The 27,843-nt window shown below is 47.8% G+C and overlaps 1 protein-coding gene across 7 annotated transcripts; it reads right to left on the reverse strand.

Moving 5' to 3' along the window:
* Positions 1 to 111: 111 nt before the first annotated feature.
* LOC128338248 (N-acetyllactosaminide beta-1,3-N-acetylglucosaminyltransferase 4-like) lies at positions 112 to 27,843 on the reverse strand. 7 transcript variants are annotated; one of them, XM_053280455.1, is made up of 13 exons: positions 27,677 to 27,841; positions 24,195 to 24,450; positions 23,236 to 23,346; positions 21,884 to 22,023; positions 19,684 to 19,922; positions 16,898 to 17,076; positions 16,638 to 16,779; positions 15,238 to 15,377; positions 14,300 to 14,476; positions 12,497 to 12,688; positions 11,022 to 11,124; positions 6,800 to 6,949; positions 1,841 to 1,976 (listed from the first exon to the last, which is right to left on the reverse strand). In XM_053280455.1, exons 1-12 carry the CDS (start codon positions 27,739 to 27,741, stop codon positions 6,807 to 6,809), a joined length of 1,887 nt encoding a protein of 628 aa, XP_053136430.1. In that variant the 5' UTR covers positions 27,742 to 27,841; the 3' UTR covers positions 1,841 to 1,976; positions 6,800 to 6,806. The 7 variants fall into 7 exon arrangements, with proteins under 7 accessions (XP_053136435.1, XP_053136434.1, XP_053136433.1 ...); XM_053280454.1 differs by having other exon boundaries at positions 24,195 to 24,473; XM_053280456.1 differs by lacking the exon at positions 6,800 to 6,949 and having other exon boundaries at positions 1,821 to 1,976; positions 24,195 to 24,473; positions 27,677 to 27,843.

A 27,843-nucleotide genomic window follows, 5' to 3' on the forward strand; every position in this document is an offset into this window, starting at 1 on the left:
GGAAAGAAGCCAGGGTTAGTATAGGCCTCAATGCACAAATGCCAGTGAAAAATAGGATACGTGAAGTTATTCCATACGAAGTCCAGATGCAATTAACAGTTTAGCGGCATCTTAAACACTAACAGATTTATTGTAGCATAAGCTATCAACGAGGGCAGCTTCTTTTAAGACGCCACAAGACCCATTGTAGTGTTTTGCTGCAACAAATGCTGCGTCTTGTTACAAACTCCAAGACACATTACTACTGACAGGTAAGAGTATATATTGGGCAATGTTCAGTGTGCCACACCTTAAAAGAGTAAAGCACCCAGGAGTTTGCTCTTTACAGTCCAGTATCCAGGACCCCCTGAATGAGTGCAGGCTCTGGTCCAGAACAAAAGAACAGCGATCCAAAGTAAGCACACCAGTGGCAAAACCTGTTCTTAAGTACACAAGAGTCCTGCTGGATTAGACCAAAGGCCCATCAAGTCCAGCATCCTGTTTCCCAAAGTGGCCACCAGATGTTTTGGGGGAGGCAAGCCACACCCTCGCCTGCTGTTGCCCTTCACAAAACCCCCCGCCTGTCGTCTGCAACTGGCATTCAATAGCATATTGCCTTTGAATATTGAGGTTCCATTAAGTAATTATGAGTAACAGCCATTGGGAATCATTGGCCATCCTGGTCTATCCTTTGGAGGTTTCTGTAAACCATTCTCTTGGGGGGGGGGGAAGAGGTAATCCGTGCAAACGTTACCCTACCATAAACAACTTTAAAAGGTTATGTGTTAGTATCAGGGCAAGCCATCTCCTGTCAAGGTCTCCCCACCCCCCACCCCCTCCCTGCCCGTCGCACTGGGCTAGACACAAGCAAATTGGTTCTATAGTTTGTGACTTCCTGACACGGCACATCTGAGGCCGTCGCCTTTCAGCAACGTCCACATGACCCAAAGCTCTGTCGGGTTCAGTTTGTGTATGATCATCAGTTCTTTGTACAGGCAGGGATCAAATGGATTAAACGGCCTCTGGATTCCAAAGGTCTTAAAGCCAGGATGGAGGGCTGGGCTCATGCCCATCTTTGCAAGACACATCCCAACAAAGACATCATCTATTGGGAACAGCTCAGTGTCCTCCACAGTCACCTGCAGCCTTTGCACTGTCAGCCGAGACATGACGTAGCCGCCACCCCCAGCGTAGAGAGGATAGAAGGAGGCTGGATACATCGACTCTGGGATGAAATACTTTATGTTGGTGTTCCTGACTGGCCGGGCTTTGCTGATGACATCGCCAGCAAAGAGATCCTTCTCAGGATCCAGATCTTTAAGGAACTCAACAATGTTGTAGGTATTCACAAAGACATCATCGTCCCCCTTCAGCACAAAGCGAGTATCAGGACAATCCTCTGCAAACCACCGAAGGAAGTGCAGTTCCTTCAGCGTCAGGTTGAAGAAGTTGTCCACAAAGTCCCACTGGATTATATCATCGAACTCCAGGCTCTCGTAGGCCAACAGCTGGCTGAGGGAGTGAGCCTGAACTTTGACCTCTGAGCGGCCCAGTAGAAACACTAACCGCACCAATTTGTTGCCAACAATGGTGTTCTTTCCCCACGTATTCCTGATGGTCACCCGACGGTCTATGTTAACAGGAGCCGATTTGATAGCCAGTAGAAGGAACGTCTCAGTGTCGCATGGAGAAGGCTTCAGGAGAGTTGAGAAGTTCCGGCAGTGCTTGTATGTTAAGAAAACACGGTGAATCTCAGGAAGGTTGGTGGAGGAGTTGGCAATGCTGAGGTCTGGCAAGCATGTAGACTCCACCAGTTCTGGCGCCCTGAAAGCACGCTTCTGGTTGGGCCTGTAGGGTTTCTTGCTTGCTGAAGACACAACTGACTTGGTGTCTTTCCTTAAGTACACCAGGAATGCAAGCAACAACACAGATAAGAGGTATACTGCAAGTCTTCTCGTCCTGGGCTGCATCTCAAACGCTGCAGGAGGTCTGAGCACCTGTATGGTAAAAAGACACACATCACTGCCAGGTCCTATGCAGCAGAGAGATTAAGCAAGTGAGTCCAATCACATGCCGGGTGAGGGGGGACAGAACACATTTCTGCTTATTTAATCTGAAATACAATTCCTTCTGGCTTGCTACAGTCACACAACCCCACATCTTATGATTACCAGCATCACTGCAAATGGAAGGAATTTCATACACAATCTGTCTTGAAGGCTCTGCTCCTATTTTTGTCAACACACAATTCCCAACGTGGGCATAAGCAGGGACATTCATCTTCTGCCATTCTGCAACATAAGGGGCTCACTCAGGTGATTCTGAGAGCGGCAGCCTCCCATCCCCCCCCCAACACACACAAAAAAGGTTACTAGTCTTCACGGCTGCAAAAATTGCATCTGAAATGCTACAGACGGTTGGCCAAACCTTGAGAGTGCTGTGATTTCAAAGCCAAATGAACTGCAGGATGTGGGACCCTCACTCCTTATGGGGGGTTGTGCCCCACAAATGGAGTCTATGGGAAAGGTAACTTACATAGGAACATAGGAAACTGCCTTCTACCGAGTCAGACCCTTGGTCCATCTAGCTCAGGATTGTCTTCACAGACTGGCAGCGCCTTCTCTGAGGTTGCAGGCAGGAATCTCTCTCAGCCCTATCTTGGAGATGCTGCCAGGGAGGGAACTTGGAACTTTCTGCTCTTCCCAGAGCGGCTCCATCCCCTAAGGGGAATCTCTTACAGTGCTCACACTTCTAGTCTCCCATTCATATGTAACCAGGGCAGACCCTGCTTAGCTAAGGGGACAAGTCAAGATTACTACCACCAGACCAGCTCTCCTCTCCACTTGCTTTCGGAATCTCTTCCCCACTGGCTCCAGTTTACACTCCTGCATTCAAATTTGTATTTTTCAGAAGTCTGGCAGAAAAAGAGCAAGCTCAAAAATATAAGGTGTTGAAAAGCAAGTAGACATTTCTAGGGCTTGCTCAATACATCCAAAGCTATAATGTTCAACAAGATGGCACCCTCCAAACATACTGTTTTGGTGGGCAAATATGGGGAATTTTGGCACTCCCAAGCATCAGAATAAAGGAGATCTGTTGGGCAAGGATCTGAATCTTTGCTGATGCCTCCAATCTGAGCTTCCAGCTGCAAACTGTTTGAGCAAGCCAATGCAAAATAACCAAGTGTCAATAAGCCATAAAGGGATTTGCATGATTTGACCAGAGTTTTGAACTGCCTAAGGGGTGCTTGGGAAGCAAGCGCAGTTCACTGGGCACAACAGGACTCCCCTCTTGGCTTTCCGCAACCAGCATGGTGCAAATTATATTTAGCTGGACAGGCCACCTGCTGTGGTACACACAAGCCTCTCATTGTGAAACTGCAGAGCCCAGCAGATGAGCCAATGAACCTGCTCCCAGCCGCCAAGGCAAGCCGCTATTAGCAGCATTTACCAGCATCCCTCAGTTAGAACTTGAAGACTCAGCGGAGCATGCAAGGCAGCAGCCAAGAGCCCCAAGAAGTGACTGATGAGCAGCAGCATGAAAAGCCATTTGCCAGCAAAAAGGGTGAAGGGCCAGCTAATCAAGCAGCTCATATGAAAAGAGGGCCTCCCCCAGGCATCCTCTCACAGGGACATACCAGCAGCAACCTGCAAGTTTCCAAAGCAGAGAATACAATATGAATGCCATTTATGTAATGCATTCATACAATACACTTCTCCAAGTAGCAAGAAGTTCCAAGGTCAACACTAAAGTTTTGTGTCATTTGGATGAGAGTGCACTGGAGATGTGCGATCATTTTATGCTATCTGTTTTAAGTGCAAATATAAAAGCAGACAGCATTGCTGCAAAGCCCACACCAGATACACATATTCACACACTCACACTCCAAAGATGCTCAAACTGTTCCCCTGCCATCCCTTCCAGCTGCAGGGTATCACCTCACCTCCCAAAGTCTGAGGGCTACTTATATACTGCTTTTAAACAGAAGTTCTCAAAGTGGTTTACACAGAAAAAGTAAATAACAAAAGATGGTCAAATTTGGTCCCCAAAAGACTTACAGTCTAAAATGAAATATAAGGTAGACACCAGCAACAGCCATGGGAGGTATGCTGTGCTGGGGTTGGATAGGGCCAGTTGCTCTCCCCTTGCTAAATATAAGAGAATCATCACTTTTAAAAGGTACATCTTTGCCCAGTTAGCAGGGGATTCCTACTGCATTCCAAAAATGCGAAAAACACCTTTTGCCATTAGCTCCTGTTGGTGAAGCATCAACCAAGCAATCCTTCAAACAAAAAGGATAGCCAGTCAGGACCTGAAGGTCATTTGGACACAACACAGTGGCGGGGCAGGGGGGAGGCATACTTTTAAAGAAGTGTACACAGAGAGCAGGGAATCATTGCATGCCATGTACACATATGTACACAATTACTATAGAAGTATTTCAAATTACATCCTTATTACTCCCCTCCGTTATCACATTTTGTGCATACTGCACAAATGCATCAAGCAGCCTTCAGTTAATAACTAAACAATAATTACTCAATCTGCTTCCTAAAAACCAGGTGTTCTGAAGCTTCTTATAAGCCACTGTAGCACAGTAGCTCAGGAGAAAAAGTTTTGACTGGAAAGGTAGCCACTCGCTCAAATCCCTCCAGCCACAAGCTCACCCTGTTGCTCGCAAAATGGGGGTAACAGGTGCCTGACGCACCTCGCAGAAGTGCTGAGCAAGAGGTGGGAACCGCAAGCAGAAATCCTGCAGATTCATCCTTCCTTTTTTCCATCTTTACCGCTCCAACTGGTAAATTGCTGCGTTTTTGGCAACAGTTCAAGAGGCTAGGAGGGCCAGCAACAAATGAGGCCTGTCTCATGCAAGAAAGATTAATGCTGTGACCCTAGGCACGCTTCCTTTGGAGCAAGCCCCATTGCAAAGGTAAAGTGTGCCGTCAAGTCAATTTTGACTCCTGGCAGCCACAGAGCCCTGTGGTTGTCTTTGGTAGAATACAGGAGAGGTTTGCCATTGCCTCCTCCCACACAGTATGAGAGGGTGCCTTTCCACATCTTCCTAGATCGCTGCTGCCCGACCAAGTACCAGCAGGGATTCCAACTGGCAACCTTCTGCTTGTTAGTCAAGCATGTCAACCACCCAGAGCAGGGTTTCTTAATGTGGCCCCCCCAGATGTTTTTGGACTACAACTCCCATCATCCTCAGCCACAAAGGCCATATCTGAGGGTGATGGGAGTTGTAGTCCAACAACATCTGGGGGCCCCAGGTTAAGAAACCCTGGGCCCCAGAGACTTGCGTGTTGGGTGGTATATAGATAAATAAATAAATGTAAACACTGGGATACATGTTTGTATTCCACTTTTTCCTCTAAAAGGCATCAGAGAGACTCATCAAAGTATACGAAAATAGCAATTAATAATAATAATAAATAATAATAATAATAATAAATGCTCCTCTACACAAACAGCAAGACTTTTCCAGTGTAGGACACGAACAGCTGAGATTTAAAAACCGTTCCCAGCCGCCGAAGACAGCTGGGGAAGAGGTCTAGCTGGCAGGCTCGAAACGCGACAGGCAGAGCAGGCTTCGGCCCGGGGAGGGAGGAGAGGACGACCACCTCAGGGAGACGGGCGGTGGCGCTTTGCCCCTTCCGCGGAGGGTCCGCCTGGCATTGCTGCGAGCCCGCGGGAGCTCAGCTCCCCGCGCCAGCCCCACATGCCTCTTTTGCAACCACCCGACCTTGCAAGAAGCGCACGCCCCCCCCCTCCCCAATGCCTCTTCGGAAGGAGGCGCTGCCCTCACCTTCCCGGCTGCGCCGCCGCCGCCTCCGCCGCCTCGGGCTCCTCTCCCTGGGCAGCCACACGGGCAGGGTTCTGCTGCCGCCGCTGCCGCCTCTTGCAACCCCTCCCGCGCCCAAGCGAGAAGCACGGGCGCCGCCTCCGCCTCCTTTCCCGCCGCACTCGCTGAGGAGGAGAGAAGCGGCCGCCACTCGCCCGGCTTTTAAAAGGAGCCGCACAGGCTGCGGGGAGGAGGAGGAGGAGGGAGGAGGAGGAGGCGCGCGCCGCTCCTCCGGGGGACCGGGCCGGGGTCGCCATAGCAACGGCGCGCGGCCGCTGCAGCAGGAAGACCCCCGGTCCGAGGGGCTGTGTGTGTGTGTGTGTGTGTGTGTGCGCGCGCGCGCGCTCCAGTTGGGGCGGCTGCGGCTGCTGCTGCGCCGCAGGAGACAGACCTGCGGGATGGTTGGCAGCCAATCCCCAAAGGTTTCTGAGACTCCCGGCTCTTTGGACCGCAAAAAGGGGCGGCGGCGGCGGCGGCGGCGGCTGCTGCTGCTGCTGCCAACCTTTAGACTCCCTGACCTGTAGTGATGATGGAGATGCAGAGAGATGGGGATACAGGAGGGGACCAGCTCTGCCCCCCCCACCCCCGTCTTGCTGCCCCTGAAGGCCTTTTGCACCTCACCTTCCCTTGGTGAATCATATCCACCCCCACCCACCCCCCAAGGAGGGCTGCTTTGATTTCTTCTCAGTGTGGTGGCACCAGGGGAAATATCGAAAGTAGGGGGCACAGAAGCAGAAATGGGGGCGGTGAGCCACTTTTCTGGGGGTGGGGGTTGCTAACTTGAAGAGAAGAGGATGAAGATCCCTTTTCCTTCCTGACCCGGAAGCGAGAAAACTGTTTAAGGAAAAGGGGCACTGCTTAGCCCACAGGCCCCTATACTCCACCTCCGGGAGAGCGGTGGCCTCACATTCCTACTGCACCAGGATTCGCATCAGTTACTTCTGTTGCTCTCTCTCTAGTAAAAGCTGTGCTACTCACACAGCAATTATTCAGAAGATTTCAGATTTATTAGGATGTGTGAGGCCGATTCCCACTTAAGGTGTTGCATTTTGAATTCCACAGTCAGAGGCACCGGCTGGGTCTGCTGAACTTCCCCTCCTGCAGCAGAGTCCCCCTTTTTCCCTTTTCCTGAAAAAAGAGGGGAGGGTGGGGGAGAGAGAAAACTTGTTCAATGGTTTCTATTTAACTCCCCTCCCCGCCTGCACATGGGTGGGGGGGTCATAACTGGCCCCAGACAGACAGAGGTGCACCTAGGTAATTTTGGAGCCTGGACCTAAAGGCCTTTGGAGCCCACCCACCACCCGCAAGTTAAGCATCATCCCCTACACACACACACACACACACACACACACACACACACACAGCATTTTTGAACACATGGGGTTCTTGAGGGCACAAACAGCAACTGAACTCACAAGAATGTAAGAATATAAAACAGGTATATTTATGCAAATAGGCATTACCAGAAACATTTCAACACGCAACTCAACATATTCCCATCCCACATATTTCTTTTCCCCAGCACGGCAACCACACCTACCCGGGACAGACTAAAGTGGATTTGGGAGCCCCCAGGGTGTGTGGAGTCCAGGGGTGAGAGCGCTTCTGCACACAGATATCAACCACCTTGGTAAAACCTTTTCCCCTGACCTGTGCCATTCCCCACACACCACCACAAGACGTGGAGGGGGTGAGTTCAGTTGTTCTGTGGTGTCTCCAGACATCATGGGGGAGTGAGTGTTTTGAGGGTCAGTTGTAGATGCCAATTCAAGCAAATGGCCTGAGATCCAAATGATCCCCAAATGGTGACAACTCTCAGGCGACAGCACAGTAGCCACTCCACAGTTAAAATGAGTTGGAGGTTAGCCATTCAGGATTTTAAGAATTATTCATACCTCTGGGAGGTTTTGAGTTGAAGGGAAAAGAGCGCAAGTAAGTTTTTATTTTATTTATTTATTAAATTTTATATCCCGCTTTTTCCTCCAAGGAGCCGAGAGCCGTGTACTACATACTTAAGTTTCTCCTCACAACAGCCCTGTGAAGTAGGTTAGGCTGAGAGAGAAGTGACTGGCCCAGGATCACCCAGCAGGTCTCATGGCTGAACGGGGATTAGAACTCGGGTCTCCCCGGTCCTAGTCCAGCACTCTAACACCACACCACGCTGGCTCTCTAATTTAATCATTCTGGGCTAAATTAGTGAAATACTTCACCTAATTAGGTGCCTGATACAAATCATGAACTTGGCACAGAGTAGCCATGGTGGAATTTACCATTTGGTGGAATTTTACTTCCACCAAAATTCTCCCACCCTCCCAGATGCATTAAATGTCATCTTCATTTGTCAGATCTATTAGAACAGAGGTGGGGGAAATGCAAGAGGTCCAGTCTTCACAATTTTATGTGCAGCTCAAATGTACGTAGCAATAAGCCATTAGGATTTAACACTGATGAGCCATTACAGACCCGATACCATCTCTGTATTGCTGTACAACCCATAATCTGATTCAAAATTTTATGCCAAATTGGAGACATTGTAAAATAAATCTCATTGTTTCATTTTAAAAGTGTGACTTATTTGAGGTCTTTCTGACCCCCTCATCAGATTAGTAAGATCAGCAAGGTCCATTTTGCAAGCCTAGAACTTAACCAGAAGCAAAGCACATGCGACTCTTTCTTCCTCCTGCAGGTTTTGTTTTAGCAAGCTCCATTTTAACACATTTCATTTTTATTTGTGGTGTGTCACTGAATCAGTGGTCACATGAATTTCCAGTCCTTTAATGCCACAAGTGAATAATGCATAACATTTCACTTTCAGAACGGCTTGCGGGATGAGCAGTTCACAAGAACAACTTGTGAACATCTGCCAACACATGGCCTGCCGTTTGCAAGCCATGAAGAAAATGTCTTTCTGTGTAAAAATATTTTTGCTTGCATTGCAACAGATTTCCTCTACCTAGGCTGGATTTCCGGGTGCAAGTCCAGAGCCCTCTGCTCCTTCTTTAGTGCATGGGGGAGCCCCCCCTCCCCCAGATTCTCTCCAGAAGAGCACAGGCAGTGCCTGAAAAAGTCCTCACCCCAACCAACTTCTTATCTCTCCCCACTTCTTGCCAAAGAATCTGTCCAGGCTGAAAGGCAGCAGCCAAGCGGTTCACTGAGTGAGTCGTAGGTCAGAGGCCATGTCAGGTTCCCTCTCACCCTGCACAGCTGGTCTGAACACAGAAAACATAGGAAACGGCCTTCAACTGAGTCAGACCCTTGGTCCACCTAGCTCAGTATTGTCTACCCAGATTGGCAGCGGCTTCTCCAAGGTTGCAGGCAGGGGTCTCCCTCAGCCCTATCCAGAGATGCCAGGGAGAGGGAACCTGGAACCTTCTGCATGCAAGCAGGCAGGTGCTCTTCTCAGACTGGCCCCATCCCCTAAGGGGAAGATCTTACAGTGCTCACATGTGGTCTCCACTTCAAATGCAACCCAGGGCAGACCCTGCTTAGCAAAGGGGACAATCCATGCTTGCTACCACAAGACGCTCTCTTGACTACAGCTCCAGACTCCCTTCTGGTGCCTCCAAGGGCTGATTTCCTGAAAGGCTGCTGCAGAACCTTCTTGTATCTCTGGCCGCAACCTGCAAGGTACAGGTTAGGGCGCACGTCCAAGGAGGGACAGTTGTCGGTGGAAGATTCAAGCTAAGCCGCAAGCTTGAGTTTAGCTGGCCAGAGACTTTGTGCTCAATTGGCTTATCCCATCTTTGCGCTCAACTTACTTGGCTATTATTTGTTTTTCTATGTAAACTCCTTGGATAACTTTTATGGATAAGGGAACCATTGTAACAAGCGAGGGGCCGTTTAACAAGGGAGGTCCCTCCGAAGTCCGGAACTACCTACCTCTAGCTGCACCCCGATCAACACTGATAAATGAGAATGTTCCTTGCAAAGTCTTAGCAACCCTCTGCATGAAACGGATAAATAGGTGCCGGTGCAGAAGGGGACATCGATACCCCAGGTAAACATTATGATCAGCTTCATGGAAAACCAGAAGTGATAAGCACTGACTTGGCCTGCGCATGGGCAGGGAAACAAATATTGGTCGCTAGAGTGGCGTCAGCAGGCCTGGCAAAGGGGGTGTCGGGCGGCACTTTTCTGTGGGTCAGAACAATATAGGGAGCGGTTGTCGGCTGCTTACAGAATTAAACGGCTGACTGAGGCATTTTGTGTTTTGGTGTGCCTGGAAGCATTGGAAGCCCTACCATGGCGGCTGCCGAAGCAGCTGTCTCAAAGGTAGCAGAGTGGGAAACGGGTCTGGCCACATCGAATCAACTAACTAGGGCCACACTCCAACCACACATTCTACACAGGTCTAATTGTCGCCGACTGAGAGCTTGGGGCAACCCCAGTCCGTTCCTCAGTGTCACCGGATAGACGTTACAGTCATAGCAGCTTTCCTGGCTATCGAATGCGGTCTCTGATGGATTTGCCATTACTACCAAAACAAGAGAGAGTTCCTAGTCCTCACGAGAGAAGCAAAGGTCTAGCAGCCGCCATCAGTTCAAGGCTTGGGCACCATAGCAGGGGCGGAGCGAGGGCAGAGAAAGCCCGTGTTCAACGCATGCACACAAGCAGCCTCTCTGCCCTCCGTGGCTCAGCCCACTCAGCCCTGGGTGGTGTGGGAGGTCCCACTCATCTGTGGCCACGCCAATCGCCGCCACTCCCCCTGCCCCCTTGTAAGGTATGCCTTGCATCCCCAACCGGCTCTGGGTGGTGAGAAGCAAAAAGGCTTTCCTGCAGGGCTTTCAAATGAGTGAGCGGGTGGACGGACAACAGCAGCACTGGCCAGCTGGGGGGGGGGGCAGAGGCAGGGTGCATGTCCTTTGGACGCGTCTGCCCAACCACAGCTTTCCCCTACACCTTAGGTAGACCAAAGACCTCTGTTTTGTGTCCTTGCAGGTAGGATTTAAACATGGAGTGTGTAGAACAGGGATTCCCCAGATGTTATTGGACTTCAACTCCCATAATCCCCAGCCCCCAGTGGCCTTTGGTTGGGAATTATGGGAGTTGAAGTCCAATTCCATCTGAGGACCCACGCGTTGAGAATCCCTGGTGTAGAATCTAGAGCGCTTCCCCGGGAATGAGCACACGTGCCTTCCATCCCAGCCTCCACAGACACACAACACACCCCTGTGCTTTGCCGGCCTTCTCCCATTCTTACCTTTGGCAGGAGAAGCACTTTTCCGAGCCGCTCCACTACCCTCCGCTCCAGCTTTTGCTTTTTTGTCCTTCGCCGCACCCATTTTGGCACCCTTTTTGCTGTCCTGCAGAGGAAGGAAACGTTTGCACTTTTCAGGGTTGGTGGACACATATATGGAAAAGGCAGCCATAAACGGCAGGCCTTTTACACCACGCTTCTACACCTTCTACACCACACAACTGTACTCTCTAGTGGACAGAGAATATTTATATACCAATTTTCAAAAGCCACCTAATGGCGCAGTGGGGAAATGACTTGATTATCAAGCCAGAAGTTGCTGCTTCGAATCGCAGGTTTGTGCACATCCCTAGATCTGATTGAAACCAACGGTGCTTACTTCTAAGTAGGCATGCATTGAATGTAAAGCCAAGAAAGTCCTTAAACATTATAATACACAGCCTGGTAGGCAGGTAGTGAGTCACATAAAAACCAAGCTATCCTCTCAACTTCCCAATAGAGATCTCCTGCTGATAACAAACAAGGCAACATTCCTCAGGGGATAACTGTACTTGTGAAAGTAAAATCCTCCCAGCTAGCCTCCTGTGCTCTTCCTCTCTTAATCCAAGTCCAGCAGTTGAGCAGAATAGTGACTGAACATTTTGCTCCATAACTCCACTTCTACAAGGGCTACAGCTTAGTTTAAAAAAAAGAAAAAAAGAAAGCTGAAATCCAGGGGAATCCAGGTGGGCTAAGCAATCCAGGTGAGATGCTTAAAATCCGGGTGATACCTGGAACTCCGGGGGGCATGGTAGTGCTAGAATAGTGGCACCCCAGCAAACAACTGGGCTGTCTGGCCACGTTCTGTCTCCCTTTCCCACTGACTCTTCAAATCCACAGAGGGAAGGCCGACAGCAGGGGTGGGAAGACCAGAATAGAGAAATCAACAGCACCAGAGAACAAAAAAGGCTCCTGCTCTGGAGCAAGACAGGGCACAAACTGGAGCTGGAGAGGGTTGCCCTTTCCACCTGGCCTTCACAAGCCTTTTCAGGATTGGCCCGTCTCGAAGTAGGTGGGAGGAGCAACCCAGCCTCGGATACACTTCCGACCACCACGGAGGGAGAATCTCCTGCCTCTTCACGCCGCAGCCCCTACTTCCCCGAGAGAAGCCCGACTCACTTCTTTCCCCACCGTTTCAAAAAGGACAGTTCACGACAAATACAATGATAACAGGTTAAAAAAATATGAACGTCCAAGAGACAGGAGACAGTCCTACATGACGCAGAAGACATGCCGCTACTATATGGAAAAGATGTGCAGACCGGAAGGCATCCTATTGGTCAGTGGGGCACCCCTTCCGCTCACTAGCCACCAATTACCAGTCACCCAGCTGCTTCAAGGTCTCACAGTTAGGTTCCTGCAGTCATCACAAGGGAAAGCCAAGGGAAAGCATGTCTTTGTGCTGCAGCATTGGACACGACTGATCAGTTGCCAGATACCTTTTCTTTCGGGGATGGGGGCTCAATGCTTGACTGTGTTATCAGAACGCCAAAGTCACACACGGTCTCGATCAGCTTTTCTCCCACGAGGAGGTTTCTGAGGCTGACAATGCCGGAGCCCAGAGTCTTCGGGATGGGAGGGTCACTTCGGAGCTCAGGAGAGGGAGACTTCTTTTTCTTCTTGTTGCCAGCCTAGGCAGGCACGGTGAAACAACAGAGAAAACCGCCCCCATCTATTCAATGCTCATCAAGCTTTAGCATTGTACAGTCTCAAACACCCAGTGCTGCCCAGACCAATCAATTGTGAACACAACAGTAGCCTGATGTTATTCCCGTAGGATAATGCAATGAAGTGGGGGGAACATGGGAAGCTGCCATATGCTGAGTCAGAACCTTGGTCTATCTGGCTCAGTACAGTCAACACTGACTGGCAGCAGCTCTCCAAGGATTCAGGCAGGAGACATGCCCAGCCTTCCCCGGAGATGCTGCCAAGGCGTGAACCTGGGACCTTTGGCATGCAGACCAGATGCTCTGCCACAGAGCGAGGGTGGTTCAAGTTAAAGTCCTGACACTGAAGAGGATTTAGGATGCTGCCTTCAGCCAGTCACTCTTTCTCAGTCTTAGTGCCACCAGCCCCTTCCACAAAACAGGGACGGAAGCAGAGGTCACCTGAGGTCACCAGACACTGTGTAGGTGAGGAGGCTACTAGGCAACTATACCACACATGGAGGTGCAGCTCCAGATTCAGAGCCACAGGGCAAAAGAAAACGTGCAGATATGAGCGGCTACCCAGCACTCCTACACGGCTCACCTCTTCGGCCTGTTCAGTCCCTTCTCGAACGTCCACCTCCGTGAAGCTGCTTCGTTTCCACTGCAGCCATTGTGCTGTACGGGGATACAGATGCCTGTACCCTCGTGCGTGTGTTTGTGTGAATGAATGGACCTGTGTTCATTTTAGAAGTGAACCTGAATACAGGCCCTTCAAATGCATGGTACAGACAGGAAGGGTGCTTCTGTACCTGTCTGCAACATAACACGTGGATGTCTGCACCTGTGTAAATGATACACTCATTGTACGAGTGCTGAGCATAACGTGTGAATGGGACTATTATCTACTAACTAATTTCATTTAAAATGGTTAGAATTTATTCTGTTTCACGAATTAAGGAAAAAACAGAACACCAGCAAAAATAAAAAAGTGTGGAAATTCAGGGTATTCTTGAGGATGTGGGCTAACATTAATTGCTAGGCTGATGGGCTAATAGTCCAGTACCTGAGTGGCAGCTGATGGCTTGAATGGGCCATTTACTTGCAAGAGGCTGGAGACTGACAGCCATGCAGGGAGTTGGCGGGGGGGGGGGTCAGTGAGAGAGAATAAGACAGTTTGAACTACACAAATCACGAAAGCAGAGGCAAGGGGGGAAGCCCACACACACACACACAGACACACACACAAGCTCGCTTGCTACCATGATTTGGTTCCAAAGTAACTCATGGTGTCCTTGCGAGACTAAACTGTCAAAAAAAAAACCCAAGGAGCATGACCAGAAGATTAGGAACTATCGGGTAACCTAGCACAAGAGTCATTGTGTAGTCAATTTTACTATTTTAAAAAAACACACAACCCTTAATCATTGGGAACTCCCATTACACATGGAAGGCTGCTTTGGGCTGAGAGCTTTTCTGTTATTTTTATATATGTATTAAGCATTGAGAGGTTAAATACCATTATTGCAGCCATTTCCTTTATGCATTAGGAGAGAAGGCAGATTCTTTTATACAAGTTACAGGTGACCGGATTACCTTTCCTGCATCTTTTCCTTTTCCTTTTTCTTCCTTCCCTTTCCCCTTCTCTTCTTTCCCTTTGTCCTTTTGGCCTTTTTCTGCTTTTCCCTTCTCCACTTTCCCTTTCTCCGCTTTTTCCTTTCCTTTTTTGCCTGGGCTTTCCACTGGGGTGACTATGATGGGCCACGAAACAACCTGATAAAAGAAGAGAGCCAGTCAGAGCTGCAGAAGGCCAGGAGGTCTGTTATGCGTGAATATAAAACAGGTAAACATGGAGGAACATTTTTAATCTTCTTGTATATCTGCCAACATTTAAGAGTCCAAGAAACGTCAATCTTCTCCCACTGATTTGAGATCTCCACCCTCACTTTTCCCACTTGACCTATCCAAAATCAAGAAAAAATTACAGGAAAGATATTTTAATATTTCCGTGCATGGTTATTATTCTTATATATGTACTAGCAGTAAAGCTTGAAATTGCCATGGTTTTGAGGACAAATAAAAATACTGAAGTCTCTCGAGCCCAATTCACACATTATGCTGTACAAGTGTACCATGTGCCCATACACATGTTTGTATGGATAACTGTACCTGTGTTCATTTTAAAAGTGAATCTGGCCCTTCAAATGCATGGTACAAACAGGAAGTGTGCATCTGTACCTGAGTTCCGCATAACATGTGAATGACTGTACCTCTATGCAGATCTCTCCCTGTGTACTCAGTACACTCATACGAGTGTTGATCATAATGTGTGAATGGGCCTTTTGTGACTTTTAATCATGCCAGCTCAAATCTACAGCTTTGCAAAAATGGGCATAAAATTACTTCTCTCATTATTCAAAGCAATAGACCTGCCAGGACTAGTATTATAAAGGTCACAAAATGCTTTGTTCTCCACACGCTGGTGCACCTCCTTGTCCCTCAAACACAATACAACATGCCACAGAATAAGTGACCTTTTCCTCCACAACCGACACAGTCGTTCCAGCAAGAAGATAGGCCTTCAGAGCAACCAAGTCTTTGGTGATGTGTTCCTTTCTGTACTCACAGTCTATGATCTCAGCCCAAGGTTTTCGGAGAGTGGAGTGAATATTTGCTAAGTGAGAGAAGTGGGGTGGGGGGAGAAACCATGGGATACATGTTCAGAACAAAATATCTCTCCAAAGACATTAACCCAGGAGGCCCAGAGGTGAGGGGAGCCTTTCATAAGAACGTAAGAAGAGTCTGGCTGGTTTAGACCCAAGGTCCATCTAGTCCAACACCTTGTTTCCAACAGTGGCCAGCTAGATGCTTTTGGGAAGCCTACAAGCTGGGCAAGAAGGCAATAGGGCTTCCTCCACTATATGTCCCCCAGCAACTGGGATTCAAAGATACACTGCGTCTGCATATAAAGGCTCCATCTGTTTGTTTATTTTTGCACTTAACAACCCTAGATTAGGGTCATGCCTGCTCTACTTACTACTACTATGAATCATTATACTTAATTCTCTTAGCCAACCACCAGCCATGCGTAGGGATGTGGCAAGGCTATGCATGCCATCGAGGGAGGCACCTGATTGGCTGGGTGCCGGTTGGCTGCTGTTGGCAGCGAGGAGAAACAGAGGAACAGGCGAGGCGGCAACGGCCCGGCCACATTGGGGCAGCAGCGAGCCCGGCCACGAGGGCGGAGAGATGGTGGCTGCGGCGGCGAGACAGTAGCGGCAGACCTGGCCGCAGGGGTGGGGAGATGGCAGTGGGCCCAGCCACGGAGGGGAGGCAGCAGCGAGGAGGCAGCAGAGGGCCGGCTGCCAGGGTGAGGAGGTGGCGGGAGAAGGGGACGGGACGGGACGGCTTGAAAGCCGGCCAGAAATGGGGCCAGTGGGGGGGGGGGGGGAGCGGACCGGGCAGGCATCAGAGACGCCCGGGGGAAGAGGGCACAGACGTTCTGCGCCAAGTCTGCTAGTAGTTACATACTGCTTTTCAACAAAGTGCTCAAAGAAGTTTACATTTATTTAAAAACCAAAAAACACAACGCAGCAGCCAATGGTCAGAGACGATGGGAGCTGAAGTCCAACATCTATAGTCCAACAAGTTGCGGCTGGAGATGATGGGAGTTGTAGTCCATCAAAAGCTGGAGGGCCACGTTTGCCCACCCCTGATGGGTAAGAAGGGTGGAGTCATGCAGCCCGGAGCTAGAATTACTGCTGAAAAACAAAACTGGATTGGGGGTTCTCAGGGACCCCAATGAACTTCTGTGTTGTGCATTGTGTGAACTTCTGTGTTGTGGACTTGGGAAGAAATGAGCTCTACAAATTCCCCCTAATCTAGATCATATCCTGCTCACCGTCAAGCCTGTGTGAAGCAACCAAACACCCACCTGTCTCCAAAGGCGGTTCCACTTTAATCTGTGTGTCCACAGGTGTGGGGTCATTGCTCCCTCCTTCTTCTGTACCTGCTGGTGGGCTTTCCACATTTGGTAGGGTTGATATCATGAATGGGCTTTGCTGGGAAGCCAGGGGCTGGAACAGAGAAAACTTCAAGGTCATTCCCTGTATACACCTGATACAGCCCGACATCTCATGGATCTGGAAAGGAGGGATGTTATAATCTAACAACATCTGTTTCAACATTCTGTACCTTGCTGTTTTCTGTTTCCTCTTCTTTTTCCCCTTTGGCAAATTCATAGGTCACATAGTAACTGTAGGTGATAACAGGAGCCTCAGGACCACTTTCTGGTTCCTCGAGATCAATGGGATTGGGAACGCCTCTGATTTTGCCAATAGCAACAACCATTTCAGCTTGGTGCCCTAGTAGCTCTATGAAAAGGCAACCAAAAACGTTAAGGTCCATTGGAATGTAAGTTGCAAACCCGCAAGGCAGGATTTACAAAGGGAAGAGAGCTGGTCTTGTGGTAGCAAGCATGAACGGTCCCCTTTGCTAAGCAGAGTCCACCCTGGTTTGCATTTGAATGGGAGACTAGAAGTGTGCACACAATAAGATATTCCTCTTAGGGAAGGGGGCCACTCTGGGAAGAGCACCTGCCTCTTGCAGGTGCAAGACCTGCCTCTTGCATGCAGAAGGCTACACATTCCCTCCCTGGCAGCATCTCCAAGATAGGGCTGAGAGAGACTCCTGCATGCAATCGTGGAGAAGCTGCTGCCAGCCTGTGTAGTCAAAACTGAGCTAGGTGGACCAAGGGTCTAAGGCAGCTTCCTATGTTCCTTATCTGCATCCAGCAGCTCAGCAAAGCAAGACTGCCTCAGCCATAAACTTGCATCACCCAGCCTGGCTGTGTAAAAATCTGGAGCAGCAGTGGAGGAAAGAGAGAGGTGGAATCGAATCGAGAGAGGTACTAACCGAAGTCTGTGATGGTTCCCATGAACTGGAGTGGGGGTAGCATTCAGGTAAAGTAATGTAGAGCACAGTAAAGTTACTGAAATTAAATATTAAGATAATAAAACCCTTGATCATTTTATACACTATTCTTATTATGCTGCTAGGAAACAGGGTCATATTTTAATTTGCTTAGAGTAACAAAACAGGGGTGGTGGTGTGGGGGGAATCAATCAGCCCTGTGAACTAACCTCTGTTTCAAGAACCAGGCATCTGGGCACACTTTCTGAACTTCTGGCCTGTAGCCACCTAATGGTGCAGCAGGGAAATGACTTGACTAGCAAGCCAGAGGTTGATGGTTCGAATCCCCGCTGGTATGTTTCCCAGACTATGTTTCCCAGACTATGGGAAACACCTATATATCGAGCAGCAGTGATACAGGGAGATGCTGAAAGGCATTATCTCATACTATGTGGGAGGGGGCAATGGTAAACCCCTCCTGTATTCTACCAAAGAAAATGACAGGGCTCTGTGGGTGTCAGGAGTCGACACCGACTCCAGGGCACACTTTACCTTTTAACTGGAGCCTGAAATCCATTGAAGAGGATAGCCTGCAAGGCTTGGCCACAAGGGGTCATCCAAGGGCTATGCAATGGTTTTTCCTGTGACACTCTATGGATGAGAAAGCTGGACTTCAAAGAAGCAAGACAGAAAAAGTATTGACGCTTTTGAACTTTGGTGCTGGAGAAGACTTTTGAGGAGACCATGGACAGCCAGGAAAACAAACACATGGATCATAGAATAAATCAAACCAGAATTTTCACTCGAGGCACAAATGACCAGACTCAAACTATCATACTTCAGAAATATTATGTGCAAATCCAGCTCCCTTGAGAAGTCCATAATGCTGGGAAAAGTTGAAGGAAAGAGAAGAAGAGGATGACCAGCAGCAAGGTGGATGGACTTGATTATGACAACAATGAATGCCCCTTAAAGAGAGACCTTCAAGGCCAAGTTGAAGACAGATCATCCTGGAGAGAATCTATCTATGTGGTCACTAAGAGTCGACACCAACTTGATGGCACTCAATCAATCAATCAAGCTACAACACGGAAAAAGCTGAAACTGAGTACACACAGAGCCCAGCGCTTATAAAGTATGAAAACAGAAGTCTTCTTCAGCCAGAGATGGTCAAAAGAACCATCTGGATTAAGAGAGGAATTGCAAAATACAAACAAGCTTAATTTTAAAACAGGAAAAGCACTAAGTGGATTATGGAAGAGGAGACATGTAACTGAGCAAAGATGCACCTTTTAAAGTGGGGATTCTCTTGTATTTAGCAGGGGAAGAGCCAGGGGCGTAACTATAATAGGGCAGTTGTCTGGGGCGCCCACTGCCTTGGGGGGGCCCAGAGGCAAGTCACATGACTGACCCCCCCAGCCACGCACCCGCCCGGGCTTCTTTCAGTTGTATTCATCCTTCGAAATTGATGTGGGTGTTAAGACCTGGAGCCACCAGAACAGCATGTCTTTCTCTAGTACCATTAAATGACTTACATCATCCACAATTTACAAACCCTTTAAAAAAATAATTTAGGATGATGTTCTCTTGTGGCACATAGGTTATATATATTTTACTATGCTTTTTGTTACCACTGTTCAGCCTCATTTAAGATTTATTTACTTCAGGAGCAGAGCTTCGGGAGGGGGGGATTTTAAAATCTTGTCTCTGGGCCCACTCCAACCTTGCTACGCCCCTAGGAAGAGCAACTGGTTCTATCCAGCCTCAGCACAGCATCCCTCCAGTGGCTGCTGCTGGTATCTGTCTTATGTTTCTTTTTAATATTGTGAGCCCTTTGGGGACAGGGAACCATCTTTCTCTCTAAACTGCTCTGGAAATTTTTGTTGAAAAGTTATGCATAGTAGCAGCAGCAGTAATAGTAGTGGTAGTAGTAGCGATACTAGTAATAGAAGTAGTATTGTAGCATTCTGAACATCAGTTGGTCCAGCGAAATGAACTGCCCCCCACCCATGCTTTTGGTGTTTTGGTTGTTGGCACCAAGAGAGGACTATGAGATTAGGAAGCCTCACCTGGATTATCAGCCAAGTCCATGAAGCAATGACGCTCATCAGGTGTTATGTTCACATCATCAAGTGCGCAGAGTTTCGGCAGGCTGTCTATAGTAAATCCTCGGTAGCCAGGAAGCATAGCTAGCGGGTTACCTTGCAGTACGAGGATTCGGAGCTTTTTCAGCGTCAGAAGCTTGGATAGGAGGCTTAGCAAGTTGGTAAAATTGTTAAAACTCAGGTCGAGGGAGACAAGGTTTGGCCTAAAAGATAGATGGACAGTTTATTAAGAAGCCCTCTCTCTAGCAAGAATATAAAGGTTTCCCATATATCAGGGGTTCTCAACTTTGGGTCCAGTGTAACTGGGACTCCCAGATGATGTTGATTACAACTCCCAGAATCCACAGCTGCAATGGCTTTTGCTTGGGGATTATGAGACATTGTAGTCAACAACTTCTGGGAATCCCTGTTAGAGGGAACACTGCCTGGTATATACTTTTAACTGTCCATAAGTACAGTACAAAGGACAGATCCTATTTAATAGCCCCTGGAAAACTACGGACTTACAATTTTACAGTACTATGCCTTACAAATTAAAATGTGGTTAAGGTGATGCGTACGGCTGGCCACTAATTATTCAGGGTTCAAGTTGCTCCCAGCAGCATTAAATATGACCATTAAATCTCTGCATGGGGGGTGGATGTAGCTATTTCACATGTATGTATATGCAATACATGGCCTGCCATTTCACACACACACACAAACACCAGCTGCTGAGGTATACAGTATTTTGAAACTGTTGAAAAGGTATTGTCAGCCATTTATGCTGTTCAGATACATATTCAGGCAAAGGAGGAGCATGTTAAGTCTGCGGCAGCAAAAACCACAGCAAGTCTTGCAACAACTTAAAGATTAATTTTAAGTCAAATAAATGTGCTCAGCTCGTCTTTAAGGTGTTGCAACATTTTTGCTATCTTTAGCCAAAGGAAGAATTAGGAGGAAATGGGTAGGGCAGAGGAGAGGAGAGGTCCTTGAACCTTAAAAGGTAAAGTGTGCCTTAAAAGGTAAAGTCGGTGTTGACTCCAGGCAACCACAGGGTCATGTGGTTTTCGTGGCAGAATACAGGAGGGGTTGAACATTGCCTCCTCCCACGTAGTATGAGATGATGCCTTTCAGCATCTTCCTAGATCGCTGCTGCCCAGTAGAAGTGTTTTCTTCCCATAGTCTGGGAAACACATCAGCAGGGATTCAAACCAGCAACCTCTGGCTTGCTAATCAAGTCATTTCCCTGCTGCGCCATTAGGTGGCTTTCCTTACAGGGACATAAATCCATGGCCAAAAAGGTCAATGTGTTTCCCACTGCAGTCAATCACAGCAGGGGAGTTTGCTGAAGGGGAACTTGAAAATAAGCAATTGGAGGTGGGTGGACCAAGAAGCAAAGGGGGAGGAGAGCTGGTCTGGTGGTAGCAAGCATGACTTGTCCCCTTAGCTAAGCAGGGTCCTCACTGGTTGCATGTGAATGGGAGACTAGAAGTGTGAGCACTGCCAGATATTCCCCTCAGGGGATGGAGCCACTCTGGGAAGAGCAGAAGGTTCCAAGTCCCCTCCCTGGCAGCATCTCTGCCAGTCTATGTAGACAATACTAAGCTAGATAGACCAATGGTTTGACTCGGTATATGGCAGCTTCCTATGTTCCTATAGGGCTGAGAGAGATGCCTGCTTGCAACCTCGGAGAAGCCGCTGCCAGTCTGTGAAGACAATACTGAGCTAGAGAGACCAATGGTCTGACTCAGTATAGGGCAGCTTCCTATGTTCCTATGAAATGGTAGGGGCTACTACAGCCATCACTTTGCCCCAAAGCACCACCATGAAATTTCATGAGTCTTTTCCTATTGAAGCATGAGAGAGAGAAATTAAAGCTGAAATCCGGGTGAATTTGTGTGGGCTAAGCAATCTGGGTGAGAATGCTTAAAATCTGAGTGATGATTTTGGTTATCTTTTTCTGCCCATTTCAGCTCTACAAATATCCTTCTTAAGGTGTCCCAAACTGTACATAGTATTCCCAGTGTAATCACACTCTAGACTGGCACAAGAGCATTACCATATTGGCAGGTTTATTTTCAATCCCTTTCTTAATGTTTCATAGGAAATGTTTTAAGAATCCCTTAACAGTTGCCTGAAACATATCAATTTAATGCCTGCCTGTTTAAGAGCTTTGAGTTACCAGAAAGCATCCGTAAGATACTTTTCCTCAGAGGAACCAAGCTGGCAATTATGTCCCAGACCCAGATGCTGGAGTTCAGGAGGTGGTAACACACAGAGATCGTCCAAGCTGTCCACTTCATTGCCACAAAGTTCGAGTACCTACCAGGGGGGAAAAGGGAGGAAAAAATGGAATGCAATTGAGGTTGAAAGAGCCTCTCCAAGGTAATTCCATCATTTCATGTGTTAGAGAGGATTCAGACCCACCATCATCTGCTTCTTTCCTCATTCACAAGATGCTAACACTTCAGTACAAATTAATATAAACTAAATGATGACCATGCTGATATTATTACACATAATTGTTGGTCCCCGCCTGCCGCCCTGGTTCTTTAAATAAATTTTAAAATCTACCTGGTAGACCCAAAACCCATCTGGAAGTATGGAAGAAGTGGGTACACAGGAACACAGGAAGCTGCCATATACCGAGTCAGACCATAGGTCCATCTAGCTCAGTATTGTCTACACAGACTGGCAGCAGCTTCTCCAAGGCTGCAGGCAGAAATCTCTCTCAGCCCTATCTTGGAGAAACTGCAAGGGAGAGAACTTGGAACCTTCGGCTCCATCCCCTGAGGGGAATATCTTACAGTGCTCACACATCAAGTCTCCCATTCATATGCAACCAGGGCAGACCCTGCTTAGCTAAGAGAACAAGTCATAATTGCTACCACAAGACCAGCTCTCCTGGGGTAATTCAGACAAGACATTTTCACAAATGAATTTAAAAGGAAAACTACCTGAGGGCCAAACGATATGTTTGGTGTAATGTATCACGGGAGATGATGCATTCAACTCCTTTGCTAAGCAGCTCTGTGAGAGGGCATGATTCAGATGGGACCACAGCGTGTGTGGAGGGAGCTTTAACTCCCAACATGATCGTGATCCAAATCCCAAACAAATTTTTGTATCAGAACACAAGAAGAGTCTTGCTGGATCAGACCGAAGGTGGTCTCTCTAGCCTATCATCCTGCTACCACAGTAACCAACTGATTGCCCCTGGGAAGGCCCAAGCAGTCCATCACGAAGGCAATAGCTCTGCTGTTACTTCCCTTTTGTCCATCTTCCACTTAAATTTAGCCACCTAATGGCGCAGTGGTTGCCGGTTCGAATCCCTGCTGGTATGTTTCCCAGACTATGGGAGACTCCTATATCGGGGCAGCAGCGATATAGGAAGATGCTGAAAGGCATCATCTCATACTCCATGGGAGATGGCCATGGTCAACCCCTCCTGGATTCTACCCAAGACAATCACAGGGCTCTGTGGTCTCCAGGAGTCAACACTGACTCGACGGCAAACTTTACCTTTACATTTACCTTTAGTGTTGGAGGGAGGTTGGTGGAATTGATTTTGCTGATGTGATTTGTGCTCAGGATGAGCTCCTCCAGGTTGGGAAACTTGAGCAAATGGACATCAATTTCATTCACCTGGGGGTATATGAAACAACACACATTCAGTGCCTTGGAATCCACCGGAAGCCATTCAGTCTATCCCTCTTGTGGAAATGCAGAACTATCCCATTAGCATGGCTGCAGCTGAAGCTATGCCGTTCAGAGTAACAGTATGTTGCCACAAACAGGGCAAAGAGAACTGAAATAATAAAGCTTTGTTTTTATTTGGTGAAGATTCAATGGAAAACTAAGAATCCAACAAAAACAGATATCTTGCAATAAGCCTGTTTGCATAAGAAATACCTTTCAATTGAAATACATTAGGTAAAACTTGAAATTTGGTTATTTTTTAAATATACAGAGGCCCCTCATAATGGGAGGCCATAAACTGTAACGAACATAGCCTACGCCTTCATCCAGCACTGGAGAAGATGCTCCAGAAGAAAGTACTAGCAGAACAAATACCTCCAGATGACTCAAGGAAGGGAGCCAAGTCACACATAAGGCAAATTTCCTAGTTTCCTAGTTCAACACATTTGGGATTGTGTATACTTTGCTCCCTGCACCATGATTATACAAAGTCAAATGTGCTTCCTTCTCTAAGCAGCAGGAGAAAATGCAAATTGATAGTATTTTAAAGACCCTGCTGCAGTACTGTCCATCATAACATGTTTTAAAGCCCACGGAGACCCTGCAGAGAAAAAAAGGTCCCATCTTACAGATAGAGGACTTGAAAACTTTACAACAGCATGATCAAAGTCAGCATTGGAACAGAATAAGAATTAGGCTATTTCCTGAACATCTCTCTATACTCTTAAGCATCAGTGAAAAGCCACCATCACACAGACACTCAAAGGTAACCACTGGAACACTTGGCCACTCACATTTCTGTTTACAATTCGGAGCTTTTTGAAATAGGAGAAGATGAAGCTGTCTTGGATGACACGTGGAGACTGAACAGCCAGTTCCCTCAGTTGCTGGTCTTCAGGACTGCATTCAGGCGGTAGGGCCCACGGAGAGCCAACACTTCTCAGATACTCTATGAGAGATTCTGCAGTTTCTTCATCAGCAGGAATGACTCCATTGCGTGGAGGTGCACTCGCCTTTTGCCGGACAAAACCAGGGGAAACTTTGGCCTTTCTTGCTGGGAAACGAGATTTATTCTGCGTAAGGCAGAAGAAAGGAAAGGAGGAATTGAAGTCCTCTTGCTTGCGTCAAGGGGATTAGATTGCCTACCTGCAAATCCACACTGAACACCACATAAAATAAATAAGAAGCATTTTTACAATATACTTTATGCAGCGCAGGAGACCATTTAGGTCAGGAAGAGCTGGCAGGAGAGCTGGTCTTGTGGTAGTAAGCATGACTTGTCCCCTTAGCTAAGCAGGGTCCACCCTGGTTGCATTTGAATGGGAGACTAGAAATGTGAGCACTGTAAGAGATTCCCCTTTAGGGGATGGAGCCACTCTGGGAAGAGCATCTAGGTTCCAAGTTCCCTCCCTAGCTTCTCCAAGACAGGGCTGAGAGAGATTCCTGACTGCAGCCTTGGAGAAGCCGCTGCCAGTCTGTGAAGACAATACTGAACTAGATAGACCAATGGTCTGACTCAGTATATGGCAGCTTCCTATGTTTCCTATGTTTAAGAAGGAGAGTCATCTCTATTTAGGAAAAAGGGGAGTCATCTCCCCACACACAGATTTTTCAGAGCCAGCGTGGTATAGTGGTTAGAGTGCTGGACTAGGACCGGGGAGAGCCAAGTTCAAATCCCCATTCAGCCATGATACTAGCTGGGTGACTCTGGGCCAGTCACTTCTCTCTCAGCCTAACCTACTTCACAGGGTTGTTCTGAAAGAGAAACTCAAGTATGTAGTACACCACTCTGGGCTCCTTGGAGGAAGAGCAGGATATAAAATGTAAACAATAATAAATAATAAACATTTTATTATTTATGCATTTGATTATTTATGCACCAAATTTCACTCTTGATGACCCACCATGACTGCACGTCCTCACCCTGGTGGGGGGGGATCATTATAGGATCATTTATATATCATGTTATTATTAGGAGATATTAAAAATCACAACCATAACAAATGCTGTTAAATGTACTGGCGGCAGTGTTCCCTCCAACAGGGTTTCCCAGACGTTGTTGACTACAACTCCCATAATCCCCAAGCAAAAGCCATTGCAGCTGCGGATTCTGGGAGTTGCAGTCAACATCTGGGAATCTCTGTTAGAACAAACACTGACTGTCTGACATCCAGACTAACACTGGATGTATATTCACACACACCCCACAAACGCGCGCGCGCGCACACACACACACACACACACACTCTATGTGCACATCTGGGAAGGGACAATTTTTACTGATCTTCATTTCTTTTTAAGACGGGTTGATAAAAATTTTGGGATATGCTGAGATGGCAAAGCTTACAGCACTTATGAGCCCCTGGTGGCGCAGTGGTAAAACTGCTGCCCTGTAACCAGAAGGTTGCAAGTTTGATCCTGACCAGGGGCTCAAGGTTGACTCAGCCTTCCATCCTTCCTGGTAAAATGAGTACCCAGAATGTTGGGGGCAATATGCTAAATCATTGTAAACCGCTTAGAGAGCTCCGGCTATAGAGCGGTATATAAATGTAAGTGCTTATAAGAGACGAAAATTTGGAATGTTTTAAAGAAGATTGGGAACCATTTTTGCTTTACTTAAAGAATTATTTTTCTAATATGGACTTTTCAGTAGGGTTTGAAATATAGTAATAACAGCAGGTTGGGTTGGGTAAAATCGAGTAGTAGTGTGGAATATGTATGTTATGAATTATTATAGCAATGGTTTATATGTATGGTTATCGTGAACCACGCAGATAGGTAAGCGGGAAGTCAATATTTACTTATGTGTATAAATGAATGTATTTTGAACGTAAAGCTATTGTGAAAGCCAATAAAAATTTAAAATGCAAGATCTTCACTTCTTTTTACTGATCTTCCCTTCCATTGTGCCTCTCAAAATAATGTCCTTGAGGGTCCTGAAATCCCTAGGGACATATTTTTGGGAGACACAGATAGGAAAGGTTGTATCTCTCCTATTGCACACATCAGGGGTATAGCTAGGGGAGAGGGGACCCATGTTTGCCCCTCTCCCTGGCAGGCCCTCCAAGTGAGGGAGATAATGAAGGAAATAGGGAGGGGTGGAGCTGGGGGCCCTCAGGAGCTGGGGGCCCCGGGTTCTTTGAACCCATCTGCTCAATTATAGTTACACCCCTGGCACATGTGGAACATTTTTCAGCACATAAAATGTTAATGGATAAAAATAACCGTATACACCGCTCTGAGCTCCTTGGAGGAAGAGCGGGATACATATGTAAAAATAAATGAACACGGGCCCCCTCTCCCCTAGCTGCACCCCTGACCCATCCACTCAATTATAGTTACACCCCTGAGGGCGGTCATAGTATATTATAGTCCTATAGCTTGACTTCACTTATTTTATTATTATTTAATACATTTATATACGGCCCCATATAAATAAGTCCCTTGTTTCCTAAAGTCCCTCTTGTTTCAAGAAGCCTCATTCACTCACTCCTCTACCCCAGAATGAGCTATAGGAATCAGAGCAGCCAGGTAGGCAAGAGAGACTCGTTAATTACCTTAATGACATGATTACCTTACCTCTGTAAGTATTTAAGGCATGTGCAGCAAAATCCTAGTGCCCCTGAGAGCATTCTTTGCTACCCCTTTGCTGGAAGGGTTGTTCTAGACTCGCTTCTGTTCTTGAAAGCAATTCTGGATATTTTAATGGCTTGACATGACATGGAGAAAAATAGGGGCGGGGTGTAGGGGAGGGGAAGACCGGTCTCCAGGAAAAGTTACAGCCAGAGCTGGCAATCCCAGCTGCAGCACCAGATTTCAACTCTCTCTCTGCAGCAGCACCTCCGTCTGGGCGATGTGGTGGCAGAGAAGGAGGAACATACATAAGAACAGCCCTGCTGGATCAGGCCCAAGGAGGCCCATCTAGTCCAGCATCCTGTTTCGCACAGTGGCCCACCAGATGCTGCTGGAAGCCACAGACATGCCCTCTCTCCTGCTGTTACTCCCCTGCAACTGGTACTCAGAGGCATCCTGCCTTTGAGAGGCTGGAGGTGGCCTATAGCCCTCCGACTAGTAGCCATCGATAGACCTCTGCTCCGTGAAGTTCTCCAAACCAAGCCATCCAGGTTGTTGGTTGTCACCACATCTTGTGGCAGAGAATTCCACAAGTGGATGATGCATTGTGTGGGAAAGCACTTCCATTGGTGGTTGGCCCTAGGTTTCCTGGCAAGGAAGGAAGGGGGACGTTCACACATAAACACGGCAGCCTCTCTCTTACCCAGCTCCCGATCCCGCAGGGAAACTGGTCCAGGCACAGCCTGCAGAGGTGCTCCCAAAAGGCATCGGAGGAGCTGAGGCCCGCCATGGATCAGCTTGGTCAGCCGCCAGAGAGCGAGCCAGCCAGCCAAACACAGCTGCAGGCGCACGTGGCCGAGGAGGGAACTC

This window comes from Hemicordylus capensis, chromosome 15, assembly GCF_027244095.1.
Source record: "Hemicordylus capensis ecotype Gifberg chromosome 15, rHemCap1.1.pri, whole genome shotgun sequence".
NCBI lineage: Eukaryota > Metazoa > Chordata > Lepidosauria > Squamata > Cordylidae > Hemicordylus > Hemicordylus capensis.